Genomic DNA, 20,287 nt, shown 5'->3' with positions numbered 1-20,287 from the left:
AAAAATTTACGTATAAGATACATGATCAAAATATATTTGCGGCTTCCACATAGGTAGTAAAATTACATAATCACGTCCATAGTAATAAGTTCAAACCTGGTCTATTCAAATATTTCCTTCTGTTATGCTCTATATCTTCAGACAAATACCGCCACGTGTTTTCCCATACGACCTCTGGAAGAGACAGAGTGTTACTCATAAGTATAATAACAAACACTTGTCGTAGATCACTTGCAGAGCATTCATAGCTTCTCCTTACAAGATCATCAATGTACTCCTGATCATCATCTAATAATCCACGAGCAAAACATACATCTTTGTATTCAGGATAGAGAACTCCCTCGTAGGTCTTAATGTCATCATAACTGGTAGGCCCTCTGACAATGTTCAACAATATGCGCAAGAAATAAGCTGCTTCCTGTATCCGAGGAGCATAATTTATTCTTCCTAAACAGAAACCCCTTTTCCGCTTCTTCCACTTCTTAGACCTTTTGTCAAAGATATAGTAGATAGGAATCTGGGCATAAGTTAGTGTTCTTGCAAACTCATTGATTTTATTCAACTCGAACCATGCCAAGAACATTGTCTTTTCAATGAGCTTACGACTGATCACTACTTTCAGCTTGTCTTTTCCTTTAAAAGTGACCACTTGTTTTCCTGGTAGATGAAAACTAAGCTTCTCAACAGCAGTTGATCGATAGTGAATAGGAAATTTGAAAATTCGCCAAGCTGATTCACAAGAAGACACATATCTGCATAAGAGAAATAGACAATTAGAAATGTAAATATGTATCACATCTAAAAATCAGGTACAATGTTCTGTATTAGTTCCATACCTGCAATCGAAAAAGTCCTTAAGTTCGTTTCTTTTCTTTTCCATCTTTTCCACAGTAATGTCTTCATTGCCCAACTCGTTAGCAACAATGTGATCTGGCGGTTCCACAGCAATAGTCACACGATCTTGTCCCTTATTAATGTACTTGAATAAGTACTTGATAGATCCAGCTTGGTTGCACCACTCCACATTAATATGAGCTCGGAAACGTAGAGATAGTCTCTTGTTATATGGAATAACAAACCGATTGTCACATTTGTATCCATTCTTCAGGACAAAGTTCTCTGACTGTTTGCGCCTTCTATAAACCGGAAATCCTTCTTTATTAATAGTGGTCTTCTTAGCAAATGGTTTAGGATACGACTTAGAGCACAAACCATTCTCCATACATGGAGAATTCATATCAGCTGCTCCACAAGGACCATGAATCATCATATCTTTAATAACTTCATAAAGTTCAGGTTCTTCGAGTTTATCAGGAATCTCCGCAGAAATGATATTGTCAATGTGATCGGTTGTAGGAAACTTGTGCGAAGGATCCATAAATAAGAGAATGTGTGCGTGTGGTAAGCCACGTTTCTGGAACTCGACCGTGTACATCGCTGTTAGGGAAAAAAATTATTAGGCTCAACCAAACGAAATAAAGATGTGGGAAGCTAAAATATAACTTTATTCCTAACTTACATGCAATAGTCTTTCCAAGAAGATTTTTTTTGGTTAAGTCATCCATCAATGAATCAAGTTTCATCTTGAAGATCCTACAAACAATGTCTGATCTATCTTCTGCCTTTAGTTTTTGAGACTTAACATATCTTGTGATCTCCGGCCATTTCGGATTACAAGTGAAAGTGATGAAAAGATCTGGAAATCCAAAGTGCTTACATACGGTCATAGCATCCAAGTAAAGATTCTTCATATATCTAGGACTTCCAGTGAAAGAAGCTGGTAAGACGAACTCCGATCCTTGATCACTCATATCAACCTTTCCTGCATTCTCAGACTCTTTGATAGAGTCATAAGTATCTGATCGCAAAGTAGGTTGATTAAATCTCAGATAGCGTAGGCGATTAGACTCTATAGTAGTGTAGGCATCCACCAAGAACTGCTGAAATAGTCTTCTCGAATGCAACAGAGAATGAGACTCATTCTTACGTTCATGAAGGCGAAAAGCAAAGAACTGTCGCATACTGATATTAGGCTTCTTTTGCTTCTTTGTAGCTTTTGTTACACCTTTCTTAATACCAAGTCTGAATCCATCTTCTCCATAAGTAAATAACAGAGGATATTGAAGGGCAAGATAAGAAGCATGTATCTCGTTTATTCGCAGTAGGTTTCCTGATTTCACTACAAGAAAACACACCGAATTCCGACGGAGGTTCCGACGGACACCAAGGTCGTCGGACATTTGTGACGGAATACTGACAAATTTCCGACGAAATCCAAAAAAATTAAGTCGTCGGAATTCCGTCGGCCATTTCCGACGGAATTCCGACGAAATATGGTTCGTCGGAATTTTCCGACGACTTTTCGACGACATTCTGATAAAAAATGTAACCGTTGTAGTCGTCGGAAGTTCGTCGGTATATTCCGACGAATTTCCGACGACATTCCGATTAACAGCAAAGTCGTCGGAATTCCGTCGGTATTTTCCGACGGAATTCCGATGAACCATGTGACCGTTGCCGACAAATATATATGACCGTTGTATAGCCGTTTGGGATTGGACAATTCCGACGGAATTCCGACGGACTGCTTTACATCCGTCGGAATTTCGTCGGAAAGTCGTCGGAGGTCCGTAAGCAATTTCCTATAAGTACAACCCCTCCTCATTCAACTCATTCACACTTCATTCTCTTTAGTCATAACAATTCCGTGAAAATCATGTCTTCAGAAGTTTATTATCGTTCGTGGATGGATAAACCTCATTTGGATCCGAACACCAATTTGCTTACGGAAGAATACGTTCAAGGGATTGGAGAATTCATGAGGCTTGTTCAACAGCAACCGGATGCAAAAAGTGGTATGTTAAGATGTCCCTGCTCTTCTTGCAATAATAATAAGGTTATAAAAGAATTTGATGTTTGGACTCATTTGTATATGAAAGGGTTTTCACGTAATTATAAAGTTTGGTACCTTCATGGGGAAACTGGTTATGAATATGGTAGTACTAGCGAACCTCAGCCTGTTAGTGAACCTCAGCCTGATATTAGGTTAGAAGAATCTAGAACGGATATAGATTATGGTGTAGGTACTGAGCAGATGGTACATGATCATTATAGAGGGGAAGAACCAAACCCCGAGTCTAGGAGATTTTTTGACATGTTGGATGCAGGAAAACAACCTTTGTATCAAAATTGTAGAGATGGTCATTCAGTCTTATCATCTGCAACTAGATTAATGGGTATTAAGACAGACTATAATTTGGCTGAAGAATGTATGGATGCGATTACTGATTTTGTCAAAGGTATTCTACCTGAGGATAACCTTGCACCGGGTTCATACTACGAGGTTCAGAAACTTGTTGCAGGTCTTCAACTACCGTATGAAGTGATAGATGTATGTATTGACAACTGCATGATCTACTGGAGAGCGGATGAGACACGGAATGTATGCAAATTTTGTGGGAAACCTCGTTATCAGGAGACGAGGGGAAGAGTTCCGATCCCATTCAAAAGAATGTGGTATTTGCCTTTGACGGAAAGATTGAAGAGGTTGTATCAGTGTGAGCGCACAGCAAAAGCAATGAGATGGCATGCAGAGCATTCCACAAATGGTGAGATTAGACATCCTTCAGATGCAAAGGCTTGGAAACATTTCCAGTCAACATATCCAGAATTTGCGGAAGAGAGAAGAAATGTTTATCTTGGATTATCTACTGATGGTTTCAGCCCATTTGGAAAGCATGGAAGGCAGTATTCTCTATGGCCAGTTATTGTGACACCGTACAACTTACGGCCGAGCTTGTGCATGCGACGAGAGTTTTTGTTTCTCTCAATTCTCGTCCCCGGGCCAGATCATCCTAAAAGATCACTAGATGTGTTTCTTCAACCACTAATATATGAGTTGCAACAACTATGGGCGCATGGTTTTGAGACATACGATGTTTCGCGCAAAGAAAACTTTCAGATGCGGGCAGTACTTATGTGGACAATAAGTGACTTTCCAGCATATGGTATGTTATCTGGATGGACAACACATGGGAAGCTATCATGTCCATATTGTCAAGATGACACAGATGCTTTCCAACTAAAGAACGGAAGGAAAACGTGTTGGTTTGACTGTCACAGACGATTTCTACCACCTGATCATCCATACCGCAGGAGTAAGACTTCGTTTACGAAGAACAAGCAGGTGTTTGATGGTCCACCTGAGGAAGTTAGTGGGAAAGATTTGTTGAAGCAGTTTAGGTATTTTGATGCAGAAAGGACGCCAGATGTAGGTGGACATGAAAACATTCGAGTCAATGCGGTTGGAGAGCTACATAACTGGCACAAAAAGAGTATTTTCTGGGATCTGCCATATTGGGAGAGTCATCTATTGCGGCATAATTTAGATGTCATGCATATTGAGAAGAACTTCTTCGATAATCTGATGAACACAGTCCTTAACATCCAAGGTAAAACGAAGGATAATTTGAAGTCAAGGTTGGATTTAGTCGATATTTGTGATCGTTCTGAACTTCACGTTGATGAGAACGGTACGGCCCCTTTTCCCATTTATCGGCTAGATGGTGCTAGAAAAGAAGAGTTCTTTGATTGGATTACAGATAAAGTGAAATTTCCTGACGGATATGCATCAAATTTGGGGAACTGCGTTGATAGAAGCGAAGGAAAGTTTACTGGCTTGAAGAGTCATGATTGTCATGTAATTATGCAGCGCCTCCTTCCGTTTGCCTTTTCAGCATTATTGCCACGTAATGTTCATGAAGCAATTGCAGGGATTAGTGTTTTTTTCCGCGACTTATGCAGCAGAGTAGTGACTGAAGAGGGTATTAATAATTTGAAGACAAACGCACCAGTCAGCATGTGCAACCTTGAGAAGATATTTCCTCCATCATTCTTTGATGTAATGGAACATCTTGCTATTCATCTCGCAAGAGAATTGGAACTTGGTGGTCCTGTGCAGTACAGATGGATGTATATTTTTGAGCGTTATATGCATCATCTGAAGAAGATGGTCAAAAATCAAAGCAGGGTGGAAGGATCTATAGTGGCACAGGTGATCAATGAAGAAACTGCAATCTTTGCTGAAAATTATTTTCCACCAGAAGTGCAAACAAAACACCGAAGACCTGCTCGGCATGATGATAGAGGGGAGAGAGCAACATATCATGTTACTGTCCCAAGCATGTTCAAGGAAATAGGACGACTTAGTGGAAAATTCACGAAGCGGAGACTTACGGACACTGAGCACGCTCATTTGCAAACATATTTGCTCACCAACTGTGAAGATGTTCTACAATATGAGAGGTAAAAATATTTATTCATTTATTGTTAGATTAATATTCAATAAATTTATTTCATATTGATAATATTTTTGTATATAGTGTATATATGGCGGAGTTGCGTATGACTCACAGGCATGCAACAGAAGATGAGCTTCGACAACTTAGAGATAACGGATTTGCTGCGTGGCTTCGTAGTTATGTGAGTCATATATCATATTACCCTATGCAAATGATTAGTTTAAATTTAATATATATAAACTAATTAATTTTGCAATCATATATGTTTTTTTTTATAGGTGAATGATGGTTTGGCCAGAGGTCTTGTGTTCGATGATTGGATACGCGAATTTGTGCAGGGACCAAACTATGTGGTCAAATCATATCCTAAATTTTGTACGCGAGGATATGCATTCACAAGGAAAGGTCATTCTAAGACAACATATGATGCTGGTGTTTCATCTTCTTCTGGTGACGATGTCTACTACGGCAACATAAAAGAAATATTGGAAATCCAATTTCCTGGAATGGTTGGATTGCGTTGTGTAGTATTCTATTGTGATTGGTATGACACCACCCCAGATAGAGGAGTGAAGATTGATGCGTTTGGTGTTACATCAGTTCATTCGCGGCGGAAACTTCAATATTATGATCCCTTCATTCTTGGTTCGCAAGCTGATCAGGTATGTCAATCTATTCATAATTTTTTACCAATATAATTAATTAATGTTATATATTGAACTAATACTTGTATAATTGATATGTATAGGTGTGCTACATCAGTTACCCTCGGGTGACGTACAGAGACGATCCATGGGTTACTGTAACGCAAATCAACCCAAGAGGACGAGTGGATGGAACTTCTGATGATGATGAACCATTGCAACCAGAGTCTACCAGCAACGCCCAGGCAGTTGAAGATTTGGAAAATGTTCAACTCGTTGAGAATTTGACTGTGTTTGGACATGATGCTGTCGTACATTCAGAGCCGGAAGCCGAGGTTGGGGAGTTTGATGAAGATTCAGAAGATTCTGATTAGTTTTTTTTTTTTTTTTTTTTTTTAATGGTCCGTCGGAAATCCCTCGCAATATACCGACGACATAGCGACGACAACGGGTTTCATTGAAAATTGGAAAGGTCGTCGGTATTTCGTCGGAAAATACCGACGACATTCCGACGAACTTGTCGAGTTCGTCGGAATGTCGTCAGTATTTTCCGACGAATTACCGACGACATGTGTTTCTAAAAAATTCAATCATAAAAATCTATAAATTTAGATGCCAAAACTATGAAAATAACACATAATAAGTGTTTAGTATAGTATTAGATCGCAACCGTTCAAATATAACAACTCATTAAAATATTTATGTATGCATATCATTGTTTTCATAACATCTCATCTTAACATTATATACTTATACAATCATATTTATATAAGCTTACACTACAAAAAATGTTGTTGTGTAAAATCGTGTTATAAAACATTTTTATTGTTAAATCTTTATGCAAATACTATATATATTATCAAAGGTTTGGATTTTGCATTTAGAAACTTGAAAAGAACACCCTAAACACTAAGTCGTCGGAATTCCGTCGGAATATACCGACGGAATGTGTCCGTCGGAAAATACTGACGGACACGTTCCGTCGGAATTTCAATTAGCCCGGGAGAACCAAACCGCTTGAAAATTTTCGCGAATCGGCATTTGGTATATTTTAAATATACCGACGGAATACCGACGAACCCGTGTCCGTCGGAATCCACGGAAATAAAAACCCTTCTCCTTTCTTCTTCGTTATCTCCGCGGCCTCTCTCTCTCAAAACTCTCCGGCGATTTCGGCGATTTCGGCGACTCTCCGGCGATTCCGGCCTCTCTTCACCGGCGAATCCTCTCCTCACCCTCCTATCTCTTCCCCAAACCCCAAATCATGTAAGAATCATCCCAAACCTTTTTTTTTCAATTGTTTAGGGTTTTGGAAGTTGATCTCGGATTTTAGGTTGTTTGATTGAACATTTTAGGATTGAATGGATAGTTTAGGATATATAAGTTAGGATTGTTGTTTTAGTTTTTTTTGGAACATTTTTTGATTTTTAAAAACGTTTTTTGATTTTTAAAAACGTTTTTTGATTTTTAAAAACGTTTTTTGAAAAAAATATAAATATTTAACACCATTTTTCTTCATTTATAAATTTTAACAACATTTTTCTATATTTATAAATTTTTTATAATTTTGTATACATATATATATATGTAAATCATGTATAGTAAAAATTTTAAAATTTTAAAATTTTTTATATTTTTTTTAAGTTTCCACTAATAAATATTTAACAACATTTTTTTTTTAAAATATAAATATTTAACAACATTTTTCTTCATTTATAAATTTTTAACAACATTTTTCTATATTTATAAATTTTTTATAATTTTGTATACATATATATATATATATATATATATATATATATATATATATAAAAGGTTTAATAGTTTTTTTAAAACGTTTATAAAATCTTTTGTAAATATATAAATGAAAATATGTTTGATGGGTTACTTTTTTTTTTTTAGGGCCGAGGATGAAGCCCGCCCCGCAGCCCGTCTTCGACGTAGTTCGGTGAGCGGTTCCCGTGCATCGGTATCGTCTCATGACTCGGTTCCCGCATATATTCCCGCTCCAGCTCCCTCTGCCCCTCACGCTGCCCCTCACGCTGCTGCTCAACAGGATCCGGGGGTCATGCCGGTTCATCTATTGGTTCAACAACCAGGTCGAGAGCATCTCCCGTTTCTCCAACTCAACCCACGACGAGGCCATAGCACTTGGTTAGTATTTTTTTTTATTTGTACCGTTATATTTTTTGCTTTAATTAACTTGCTAACTTGTATTTTTTTTTAAAGGTTCACCAAGTCGAAAAATGGCATTAGCCGGAGCATCAACCAGATGATGTACTCCATGCTCCGTTTTGGATATCCAAAGTGGAGTGTGATCCCTTCCGACGAACGAGAGTTGTGGTTTCGTCAGTTTGCGGTATAGTAACCCTTCATTTTTTTTAAGTTTTTACATTTTTTTACATATATTTACTTATTAAATTGTGTTTGTTTTGTAGCAAGAGTTCAACTGGCACTCCGATCTTACGGAAACAGTCCGTAAGAAATTCAACGAAAAGGCCATGGACTCTTACACAAAGCAGATAAACGCGTGGAAGACAGTTTGGCAGAAGAACAAGAAGCCACGGTTCATCAACGGGGGGGTGTGGGAGCAGTTGATAGCTCATTGGGAGAGGGAAGACACTGCAGAGACGTCTTCTAGGAACTCCAGGAACCGGAAGAGCGATCGTGGCGGGAAAGGTATGTATGTGCACAACCTCGGCGCTTGCTCCATGTCTACTAAGGAGGATGAACTTGTAAGTTTTTTATTATTATTTATCTTTATATTTTTTAAATAAATATTTTATATATTTTTTGGCTAATAATGGCGGTTTTTTTAGATCGAAGCAAATGACGGTAATCCCGTTGATCGTCTCCAACTCATTAAGGTGGCTCACACTAACAAGACGACGGGTCAAATTCAGGACCCCGTGATCAGAGGTGTAGTTGATTTGGTGGAAGCTGAGATAGTTTCTCAATCTCAGCCTCTCTCTGATGACGGCGACTCCACGGGAGCTTCAACCAACCTGTCTCTATTGCAAATAAATGAGATGGTTGAAAAGGTAATTTTTTTTATTAATATATTTTTTTTATAATGTCGATTACTTACTTGTCCATATTTACTTACTTTAAATATTTTTGTAGGCGGTTCCTAAAAGGAAAGGAGGCCGTTTAGTTGGGTTGGCCCGTCGTGCTTCTTCGTATCCGGCATCTTCTTCGCAAGCTCCGTATGCCGATCCCATGATTCTCGAGGAGCTACATGACAAAGATGAACGGATTGGGGCATTGGAGGAGCAGAACACCACTATCCTTTCGGAGAATGCCACTATCCGTTCGGAGAATGCCACTATCCTTGCTGAGTTGGCATCCCAGAAGAAGTTCAACACCGAGATTATGCAGAAGCTAGATCGTTTGATGTCTTCGAGTTCATCTTAGTTTATTTCGGCTTTATAAAACTTTCGGAATGTTTTTTTTTTCTATTTCGGTTTGTATGAATTTTAAACTTTATGAATGTTTTTTTCCTATTTCGGTTTTTATGAATTTAAATTTTATAATATTATTAGTTTTAAATTTCTAATTTTTTAAATTTATTAATATCAAAAAATATATAAAAATACAAAATTAATTTGTAAAAAAAAAGAGGGTATTTACCGACGGACAACGGTCGTCGGAATATACCGACGGACATATATCCGTCGGAATTTACCGACAAACTCATTTCTGTCGGAATATACCGACGAACGTGGTTCGTCGGTATATTCCGACGACCGATGTCCGTCGGTAAATTCCGACGCCCAAAGTTCGTCGGAATAAACCGAGTAACCACGTTTGTCGGAATTGTAGTTTTCCGATGAACTCTGGTCTCGTGTAGCCGCATCGTAATATCGTCGGAAGTTCGTCAGAATGACGTTTCTCGGTATTCGTCAGAAAGTCGTCGGAATTTCTGACGAAATTCCGACGAATTTTTTTTTTCCGACGAAACGATACCGACGGACGGGTTCGTCGGAAATTCGTCGGAATAGACCGATTCCGACGAATTTCCGACGATTTCGGCCATCAGAATCCCCCTGTTTTCTTGTAGTGTTTCTGTTGTAGAACAATATCCCTTTTATCCATATCTAGATTGAAATCTCCTGGAATGAGCGCAGCAACTTCTGAGGCTGTCGGAGTATTATATGTTCTCCCATCCTTAGATCGATTACTTACAATCCTCATATGAAAAGAATCCTCTGGTGCAATATGAAACCGATCTCTCGCAGTTCTGAACTTTTTGACATATGGATTCACTTCATCCAACATCTTCATCAATTTCTCAATAAGTCTTTCCTCAGATTATCCTTCTTATTGGAATTGAACCCCCTTTTACCAGAGCTGCAATAGAATTTAGAAAATACCATTTACATAGCAAACGGACAGACAAAACGCTTGAGCTGTAAGGCTTAAAAGTATTTGTATAAAAGTACCTCAGACAATTTGCTCTATTTTCAACTTCATTTTCTGTGTCAGCTATGTAAAGCTGTCCGAACTTTGCTTGGCTGTCATTATTAGGAGTTAAACTGCCCATTAGATGATAATTTTCTCCTTGTAGAACCAACATGGGTGGTCCTTTTCCCTTTTGAACAGATCTCTCTACTTTCCCACCAAGTGAAGTAAATGAAAAAATCATGTTATAAGGTCTCATATTCTTCTGGAAATGCTTGCTTTCTGAATCATCACCTTCCATCAACTTTTTTAGAACACTTGGTGGTTCTTTCAATAAAGGCAGTTGCACTTGGCCTTGCATACAGCATAGTGAAAATGTAGGAATCTTAGCATTCCGGCGCTTGTTCAAACGTTCTCCATACCACATCATTGCACCACAATGTGTACATGTGTATTTTGGATCACCTTCATCAGTATATTCTGAATTTACAACATCAGCAAGAACATTAGGCACATACTGATAAATAAAAGAAACACTTTATAATAATTATTTTAAAAAGACAATACCATCTTTGTTTTGTCCTTTTGTAGCTGCTCTAGACTTTTCTGTATTAAGTAAATCATGTTCAGAAGATGGAAGATCAACATCTTCATATTTATACTCTGAATCAGTAGCATCTAGAGAGCTACAGTCGAATTCTAGTTCACAAGTCTCATCTATATTTTCTGTAAAAAAACAAACGAAACAAAGCTTAGATCAAAATATTATCATAGAAAATCAGATGAAAATAGGAATATATAAATTATGACAACAGACCTCCAAATTCAGTATCTGGAAAAACCGTAGATGTTGGTGATTCTTGATTTTCAGTAGCCAAAGAAAAGTCAATATTGGTAATGTCTTTCAAAACTGCTGATGTCCTCTTTCTTTGTCTCTTATCAGGCAACTTCCGAAATGAGTTCTCCTTTCTCTTTTTCTGGATAGATGCTAAAGGCACGAAGAACATGGAAGTCAGGGTTAGTGCCAAGGTGGAAATGAAATAACAGAGGTAATAGTTCAAACTTACATGATGGAGATCTGAAACAATTTTGCTGCTTTGATGTACTTGAAAGTTGTTTTGAACCAAAATCTCTGGCTGGATCAATATATAAACAAAACAATTTGATGTTAGGAATAGAATACAAATCAATTAGATTTAAAGTGTATAAGCATTCACCAAACCAGAAACATTACATGTGTTATTTTTTTTTATATGATCGAATGATAGACCAATTGATTTAGGCATCTGTGGCTGCAGGACTTGAGCTAAACCAAAGACAATAACATGTTTTTGTTTCAATGTCTCAAATCAAGGCAACGTCATTAACCATACAATGCAACAGGTAACTGATTATCACTTACATGTTAAATACGTCAAACAGCTGCTCTGTTTTGGGGAATGTGACGTTTGGTTACGGAAAGTATCAAGTCCTAAAAGGAGTTTAACACCAAGAAGTTGCATGTTAGAACCTGTAGCAAAATTTAATCTATACAAAATGTCAAATCGTCTTAGATGCTACACTCACCAAGTTGCAATCTCCGTATATTTCTTGGTGTCTGGGGTGATAGCATGCTGATTTGCTGATATATGGAATTTGTATTACATGGAACAATCCGATTTTCAAGACCCTCAAACAGTCTGTAATATACTGATCGCAATGGAATGTCTGCGTTTGTGATGGAATTTGTGCAAAACTGACTTGCATTGCTGAATGTTTGCTTATCTTTGCCGGTCTCTGGAGAGATATTGTTATTAGTTCGATCTCCATTGTCGTGAACTGTTTTCTTCCTCTTCATAGTTAGACTTCCTAATAGTGTTTTCAGAACATTTAGGATTTAATCGAGGAATAGGGAGGAAGAAGGAGTCGGCAAAAACGTTTATGTTTTTGGGGATAAAATCCTAAATGTGATTTTTAATAACCTAAGAATTAGGACCTTTGTTATTTTGCCTGCTTATAAATATAGGAAGTAAATATATTAGTTAATATTCTAGAATCCCAATTTTATATAATTGATATATTTATTTGTAAAAATTAATAATAAATATCCATAAAACGTGTTCCTTTGATAAATAGCTATGAACTAATAGTTTATTAATTATTAATTCTAAGATCTGTTGTGATAGATCCTACGTACCAAACTAACATGTTTTACGTTTTTACAAACAGGTGGAAGAACAAAGGACCAAGGAATATATATTTCTGTTTCATCTAGTACCATAAGATTGTTAAGTATCATAAGGTATGTCTTTTTATCATACTATATATATAGTTAGAAAGTGCTAGGACTGACAGGGGAACTGTTTTGTTTTATTGATAGTGAAACTTGGTTAGTTATACGAAGGTTTAGTGTTTTTTTACTTAACATATGAAATTGAAAAACAATTAATATCATCTATTATTTGAGAAAATAACAATACTCTTATTAAAATGTCTGAAATAACAAATAAATAGTAAAATGAATTATTGTTTCTGAATAGAAGAATGCAAAAATAAAGATTAAAACATAGAAAAAATCAACATAAAAAGAAACACAATTCGCAGTGTTACTCTTCCTTCTTCTTTTCCACTTTGATTGAGGCTCGGCACAACTTTTTAGAAGTTGATGTTTTATCTGGGAGATCAGCATCTTCCTCTTTGCGTTTTGTGAAAGGTGTTTTGCATTCTTCTGATTCATTATGGCTTGCAACTTCCAGCATGAGCACCTAAGATACAAAATTAAATCCTCATCAAAATTATAATATAAGATAAATACAAATATTACGATGTATGTATAATATAGGAAAAAAACTCACATCACACGAAAACATGGTAGAAGATGATGTGCCAATCATTGAGTTAGGCTCGGATTGGGATTCCACTTGAAGAATTTTATCTCCAGACCAGACCTCAAGAACTTAAAATGTTTCTGCCCCATTGGTCACATTGTCAGAGCTTACAGAAATGCCAAAACAAAAAGATTTTCCAACTAAATCTCTGATAGGTTCTGGTAGGAGGTCTGGATCTTCAATCTGTGTAGAGGTTACAAAATTAAAATTTGGCGCATATTGTAATCATTTTATGTCAGAGCAAAAACCAAACTTTACCTCATCATAGGAGCCATCCCACAGATCAACAGCTTCATGTCCAACAATGGTCATACCAACAGTGTTAAGCAGCATCAACTTACATGTTTCTGTGTCATCCCTCACAATCAAATGAAGCTTGAATCTATTAGAGTAAACGGATATAAGTTAGAGTGGTCTGAAATATAAAGAAATATGAAATAAACTACTAAGATCAGAAAAAATGTTCTTACACAGGTACCACTTCAGTGATGTTAGCTTGGCATTTCCCACAATGCCAGAGTTGTTTGTTATCATTGTTTGACCTTGAAGGAACAATCTTACCAATTTTAATAGCACGATGTTTGCAACCTTTATGCCCAAAATAGAACCACGACCAATCAGTGTCAATAGCTTCAATTGAACAAATGATTTTACAGTTCTCCACCTACAATTATATATGCACCTTTAGATTAAATCTGTTATGACCATGTTATGTTTAAAAAAGTCGACAGAGACTAAATAACTTTCTAAATAAAAACTCATAATTATGAATATAACCTGATTTGCAACAAAGAGTTCAGAGATCGTTTTGATCTCAAGACCATTCCAGTCCTCTTCTTGTAAAACAACCTCCTTCTTACCATTTCTCTTCTCAATAAGAGAAAGAGGGAGTTTGTCTTCCATCAGCCTATACATAAATGTAGACAATACAAATGTCAAAGTAAATATTAATATAACCAAATCGCAAAGTTAGGTGATGAAAACTTACTTTTCCTTGAACTTTAATGCCTCTTCCATTGTTGGATCAAGATAAACAATGGACGCATCAAATGCATTTGTTATTTGCACCTCACCTATTAACATTTAGATATAATTGAGCACATAAAAGATGTACAATATAAGTGAAGCTCTAATATGAATACACGGTAATAATAATACCTCTATAGAAACTTATTTTGGCGAATCTGATCAAACAGATCAGTGGTTGTTCACGTTCAACATAAGTCTCCAATTGCTCAGCATATTTTCCCCACAAACAACATGCAATGTCCTTACCACTAAAAAAACACAGCAATTAGTGCAAGTAAAAGACAACAGCGTGTATCAGAGCAGAAAACAATTCAAACCAAAACGTACCTTGAGTCAACCAAACGAAACTGAACTTTCTTCCGGTCTTCTCCTTTCACTTGCACGGTTTGAACTGGTTCAAGGCTTACAATTTTCCCCATGACATCTTTAAGAAAAAAACATGTTAGTATACAATTTGAAATTCAAAACCAAAACTGGAATATAGTAGTCAGAAAGATCGACATATAGGCATTACCAATAAGGAAGTGGGTCTTTAAGGTCCCATCAATGATGTCTTCGTATTTGGCAAGAGATAGAAAGATGTCATCTTCAATTATGTCAGAATTTGTAATGACAGTTTCATCACTGATCGTCATCTTGTATGGATGGGTGGTTGGCCGATATTGGCCTGATGCTTGGGAAACGGTAAACGTTGTGAGAACACGCCATTTCCCCAGTGGTAGTTTTCGCTGAACACTTTGAATATGATTCCTTTTGCACGTAGCATGAATCTTTTCACCCTACAAAATAAGCACAACATAATGTAAGTTGGTGATAGCAAGGAACAGAAAAAAAATGATTGATTGTGTTTTGAAACTTACACGTTCATCGGTTAGAACCATTTGAAGAGTCTCTCCACCAAATGAAGTGTTTTGTCGCCAGGAATGTAACAATTTCACTTGGGATCGCCTTTTAGTCTTATATGGCTTCAAGGTTTTGACAGGGTTGAGAATTGCATTGGTCATCATTTTCTTGTAATGGTTTTGATCGCACCGTGAATTAGGTTCTTTAACGTGCAACTCATGGTATATATAGATATATAGGTGAGATACATATGAGAATTAAATCATAATTAGAAATTAGAAATCTTGATGAGCAAGTCGGGTAAATAAGGAATATACTTAATGTTAAGAATATTTTTCAAAGATTTGACATGTTTTATTTTTTGATTACGTAGTTAGTTAGATATTATTGATAGGAATATACTTATTGTAATCAATTCAACTTATAATTTCGTGATTATCAAGTAAGTAAGTAATTAAGATTGTCCAAGATTTTTGGAATGTTTGATTTCTTAACAAATTTGAATTGATATTATCCGATTTATCAATTTAATGATAGGTGGCGATATTTATTCTAAATGTGAAACTTTAAATGTAGGGGATTATTATGTTAAGTAATTAAGATTGTCAAAGATTTAAGGAACGATTATTCAATTTCTTAACAGATTTGATATAATCCGATTAATTGTTTTAATAATTGGTGGTGATATAAATTGGAAAAAAATAAAAATCACTATTTTAACGAAATGGTTTGTAATTTTTTGTCTTATATAAATATGGAGTAATATAATTATTTATAATTTAATAAACAGGCAAAACGAAAATGTTTAAAATCGGAAGTCAAAGTTGCAATTTTTAAACAAACCGAGCCTAAATACCTCATGATATTCACTGTAATACACAAAGTATGATTTAGAAATATTATTATATTTCCTATACTATAGTAATATATTAGTTTTGGTTTTTAGGTTATTAATCAAACTCCGAGAAACCATTTCGTTTAAAGGAATTTTCGTTTTGATTACAAATGGCAGTCCAAAAAACTGTAGACCAAAAACGTAATGGGCTTTTATAGTGAGATTCACGTGAAATATTTAGATTGATTAGCCAAATTGTTTTTAATAAAGCCAGTGGCAAGGATTCGTAATTACTAAGAAAATCTAAGGGTTATTTTACATTTGTACTCCACTTTTAATAGGATAGATAATTTATCGGATAATTAATTCTTGGTGCCATGCAATTGAAGATAAAGTATGAAAAATCAACAGTGTTCTGGATTAGTAAAACAAGTATGGATCGGATCTTCCTAATCATGTGTCGGACCTTCAACTTAAATAAGTCTTTTTTTTTTTAAATTTGGCCGGCATAAAAGGATTTGAAGTTCACCTCTAAGTGGAGTAACTACTTTCCATAGTGTAAGCTAATCTTATACAATAAAACAGACTTGCCTTCTCTTCGTTAAGCCACGTCAGCATGGAGAGAAGGGCATTTTGTGCCACCTGGACGCCTCTCTTTATTCATCAAAAGCTGTTTTCGAGTTATGTTGAATGGGCTGTGAGAATAACAAGTGCACATATCAGGCCTATTACTTGCTTAAAATTTTCTAAAATATTGCAAAACTGGGCTATGTAGTTAGGGCACACTTTCAAATTTGTAGGTTGCTTACCTTTCTAAACCTACCACCGGAGATGATGTATCGTCGCGTAAACAACACTTCCCCTTCACAGTCGAGGGTAACGTTTTTTTTTTTTTTGTAACTTGCAAGGGTAACGTTTTGCTTCGTAGTAATGCCAAGAAATGACAAATACCTACTAACTCCTCTTCAATGGCATTTGAATTCAACCTTCAACGTCTTCATTCAGTATATAAACACACCTCCCGAGAGATCCTTCGATCATGGCGAATTCTCCAAATCAGAGCTCATGTTCTATCTCACAGAAAACCCTCGATCATGGCGAGTTCTCTATTTATTTTTGCGAGTTTAAGACATGCGGATGCAGCCAGACCATTCAGACCAGACTGCGTCGATTTTAGGAGACCCGAAATGTACTGAAAGGGGACGAGCTAATGGATGTTGATATGCTTCTCATTGATGAAAAAGGTGTGCCGGTTCCTTATTCCAATTACTACTTTAAGATTTATGGCTTTTGATGTTGGAGAGCACTCCATGATAATTAAATTTGTTAAGTTGCTGGTGATTTTAGCAGGACTACCATATCTAACCATTAAAATTTATTACTACTCGGGCTGTGTACTTCTGTAGTGGGGGGATCTTTGTCCTCCAGAATATCTTCATTATGGGCTTCCATCTTTTTCTATATACTCATTTTACATCTCCCATATGGAAATATGCTGGTAAGTGAGATTTTGCTCTTTCTTTCCTATTGTTTTTGACCGTTAAATGCTATGTACCTTTGCTTCTTTCTCTGGTTCTAGATGTCTTTGTACATATGTTACTTTCCGTGTGTTAGTGTTTCTGATAGTAAGGCTTTATTATTATCTAGCACTTCGTTTCATACAAAATTTGTTAACTTTCGAGTCTTTTGCAGCATCCTGATTTGGTTTGGAACTTAAGCTCTTGTCCTTTCATATCTAGCACAGCGATTGGGAAAAAATCTCTACAGCTCAACTGTTCGGATGATCATTTCCTTTTGTAACCAGACTTTTTGTATTCTAATTCATAGGAATGCACAGATGGCAAGTGGAGCTTCAGTAGAGTTGCACAATACTTCAGAAACAGTTAGTGATTCTCTATTTTTCCCTGAACCCTACTTGAGTCTGAAGGCATGGACATGTAAACAGACTAAGAGAGAGTTATGTGTATTGATGTTGGAGACCCACATATTCAGAAGCAAGAGCTGTAAAATTAAGATCCAATGTTTTTATAGTATTCGTATCAAAGTACGCTCTTTATTCTTTGCTTATGTCACTACAGATAAAATCTTGGTCTGGACCATCTGCTACTAAGTCTGAGAACCTGTTTTCCGAGTCTAAGAATTCAAGACCTAGACACGGCCGCCACCTCTTTGTTGATGGCCCTTCGACTTTGTAATCAATAGAGGCTAAGAAAGCCATGGTTCCTGACAAACTCGCTGAGCTTTGGGTCGTTGACCCTGAGAGATCTAAAAGGTTTCATCTTTAATCTGTCTTTGCACTTTCTCCAAGTAGTTATTCATGGTTTGTTACGGTGGGGTGATGGATCAGACTCCATAACCTCTTTGTTCTAGAGACATAAGTATTCTGCAGACTAATGTTTCTCATTTAGTTTTGTTTTTATGTCTATATTGGAAATGGTACTCCCTGGATAAAGATATTTTCTGCTCTTTCATTATAACCATGAGTTTTGATAACATAATTTCATCAATGTACGCATCGAGTCAGAATGACCCGCACCAAGTCGTGTGGAACAGCAATCCTACAAAACTTTGTCCCAACTGTCATCACGTCATTGACAACAGTTACGTACGGTTTGCTCTTTCTTCACTTTATTTTCATGTCAATTCTCTTGATATTACATTTATGTGTACAATGTATTTGTCAACACGAGTTTTGTACTTTTTCCAGGAAGTTGATGACTGGCCAGGCTTGCCTCAAGGTGTGAAATTCGATCCCTCTGATCCAGAGATCATCTGCCATTTGCTTGCAAAATCTGGATTGTTGGGTTTAAGCTCCCACCCTTTCATTAATGAGTTAATCACAACTGTCAATCAAGATGATGGAATCTGTTACGCACATCCTAAAAACTTACCAGTCTAGCCATTTCAGTGATCGTACCAGTTCTTCCAAGTTTTATCTTAATCCGATTTTTTTTTAAAAACAAATTGAGGTCTTAAGCACCACGGGACTGCGTCCCACTTTTCAATAGAGCTATCAAAACTTACAGCGCATGAACTAACCAGTTGTATTGGATGGTGCGTTTAGTCACTGCCATGGTATGTTTCATGCGAACCTTTTCTTGGGGCTTGAGGTTGTTATATATGAATGGACTTGTGATCTTTAATTTTGTTGGTATGTAGGTATCCAGTACATGTTGGTCCAACACTACAAAACGTTGATGCCTGCTTTTTAACTTTCCACTCTCTCCAACAACACCTCTTCTCTTTTTCTGCTTACTGCTAGAACCTTATCTCCAGAGTGTCGTTGTGTTTATCTTTTCGTACTCCATTTCTTGAAGGAAAGTGAACGGTGTGCAAAACATGCCTTTAATGTCAATGGAGAAGTCTCACGAGGAAGAGCATTCACACATTTTCTTTCAGGTGGCTATGTTTGACGTTTCAGTAAGTACAAGTATGCTCAGCTAATGATTGCTAGCCGAATGAGTTATTCATTCATTGTTGTGCAGTTTTTTGCCTCAAGTTTTAGTACTTTTTCATGAGCGAAGTGGCCTCAATATTTACAGTTCATAAGAGCAGCTAGATTTAACACCGAAGTGATATTGAATGACAAGGTATCATAGCGAATCATTAGTCTTTCACAAGTATCTCATCATTTAAATCATTATACGTCTGCCATCATCAACCCATAAATAAAATGACTAAACATGCCCACAAATCATAAAAAAATATTTTACAAATCAGAGTAGCTTATAAAATACAAATCCATTGCTAGAGAAATATAAGAGTAGTGAGGGGATCGTCTAACAACAACACGTCTCCATCCTGCATAGCTAAACAAGAACAAGGTGTGTTAAACATTGGAAGTTTTGTTTTTCATGAAATTGATTTGTAAAATTTGTAAACCACAAATATGAGAAATCAATATTAAAGCCCTTTGCGAGTGTTTTATTTTGGCATGAGTGAGGCTCAGGCCTTGTTTAACACATGCTTGGAGACAACTTTCGGTTACGAATACTGATAGATATTAGTTGTGTTTTTCTCTCTTTTCACTCTCTTTATTCTAAAAAGAAAAACTAAAAAGGAGTGTTTTGTACCTTTACTATTTCCTTTCGAAAAAGTATGATATGACCAAAAATGGTCAATAAGACTATAACTAAATAAATAACCAGATATATAAATGAATAAATAATTATTTTACACAAGTTTCATGCATTTAGACTCTTGATTAGTTATTAAAATAACAAACTAATTAACATATATATAATTTTAATAACTCTCACATTGTGGTTGCGAATATTCTCGGTGATACAAAAGAAGATAATAATAGAAAAGTTGTTGCTACGAAAGATGTCAATTGTTGCTTGAAAAAACAGCTCAAATGTCGCTATG

The 20,287-nt window shown here is 36.3% G+C and overlaps 2 protein-coding genes and 1 long non-coding RNA gene across 11 annotated transcripts; 1 reads left to right on the top strand and 2 right to left on the bottom strand.

Annotated features, from left to right (window-relative positions):
• Positions 1-70: 70 nt before the first annotated feature.
• On the bottom strand, positions 71-2,021 carry LOC125575690. Its single transcript, XM_048749236.1, has 3 exons — positions 1,520-2,021; positions 837-1,437; positions 71-752 (listed from the first exon to the last, which is right to left on the bottom strand). Exons 1-3 carry the CDS (start codon positions 2,019-2,021, stop codon positions 71-73), a joined length of 1,785 nt encoding a protein of 594 aa, XP_048605193.1.
• A 10,909-nt stretch (positions 2,022-12,930) lies between these two features.
• On the bottom strand, positions 12,931-15,245 carry LOC111212560 (replication protein A 70 kDa DNA-binding subunit-like). The gene is made up of 9 exons (XM_022714109.2): positions 15,102-15,245; positions 14,756-15,020; positions 14,569-14,665; positions 14,371-14,489; positions 14,201-14,285; positions 13,990-14,119; positions 13,683-13,876; positions 13,471-13,594; positions 12,931-13,089 (listed from the first exon to the last, which is right to left on the bottom strand). Exons 1-9 carry the CDS (start codon positions 15,243-15,245, stop codon positions 12,931-12,933), a joined length of 1,317 nt encoding a protein of 438 aa, XP_022569830.1.
• Positions 15,246-15,341: 96 nt separating this feature from the next.
• On the top strand, positions 15,342-19,491 carry LOC111203397. 9 transcript variants are annotated; one of them, XR_007319629.1, is made up of 5 exons: positions 16,805-17,922; positions 17,998-18,191; positions 18,444-18,524; positions 18,627-18,994; positions 19,079-19,491. It is a non-coding gene; the product is annotated as an uncharacterized LOC111203397 (long non-coding RNA). The 9 variants fall into 9 exon arrangements; XR_007319627.1 differs by adding an exon at positions 15,342-16,795 and having other exon boundaries at positions 16,925-18,519; XR_007319630.1 differs by having other exon boundaries at positions 16,805-17,163; positions 17,267-18,519.
• The last annotated feature ends 796 nt before the right edge of the window (positions 19,492-20,287 follow it).

This window comes from Brassica napus, chromosome C2 (genome assembly GCF_020379485.1).
Source record: "Brassica napus cultivar Da-Ae chromosome C2, Da-Ae, whole genome shotgun sequence".
NCBI classification, from domain to species: domain Eukaryota; kingdom Viridiplantae; phylum Streptophyta; class Magnoliopsida; order Brassicales; family Brassicaceae; genus Brassica; species Brassica napus.
The sequence above is the reverse complement of the archived record's forward strand: the minus strand, read 5'-3'. Positions and strand labels throughout refer to the sequence as shown.

What these genes read in the sequence shown, in the direction of transcription:
- LOC125575690 (XM_048749236.1), bottom strand. Translation starts at nt 2,021, where the DNA reads ATGCGACAGTTCTTTGCTTTTCGCCTTCATGAACGTAAGAATGAGTCT. An exon ending in TCTTGGAAAGACTATTGCAT is followed by an intron (nt 1,438 to 1,519) that starts GTAAGTTAGGAA and finishes TTTCCCTAACAG; the next exon opens with CGATGTACACGGTCGAGTTC. An exon ending in AAGGACTTTTTCGATTGCAG is followed by an intron (nt 753 to 836) that starts GTATGGAACTAA and finishes TCTCTTATGCAG; the next exon opens with ATATGTGTCTTCTTGTGAAT.
- LOC111212560 (XM_022714109.2), bottom strand. Translation starts at nt 15,245, where the DNA reads ATGACCAATGCAATTCTCAACCCTGTCAAAACCTTGAAGCCATATAAG. An exon ending in ATCACTGAAGTGGTACCTGT is followed by an intron (nt 13,595 to 13,682) that starts GTAAGAACATTT and finishes TTACTCTAATAG; the next exon opens with ATTCAAGCTTCATTTGATTG. An exon ending in GGGATGGCTCCTATGATGAG is followed by an intron (nt 13,090 to 13,470) that starts GTAAAGTTTGGT and finishes TTTGTATCTTAG; the next exon opens with GTGCTCATGCTGGAAGTTGC.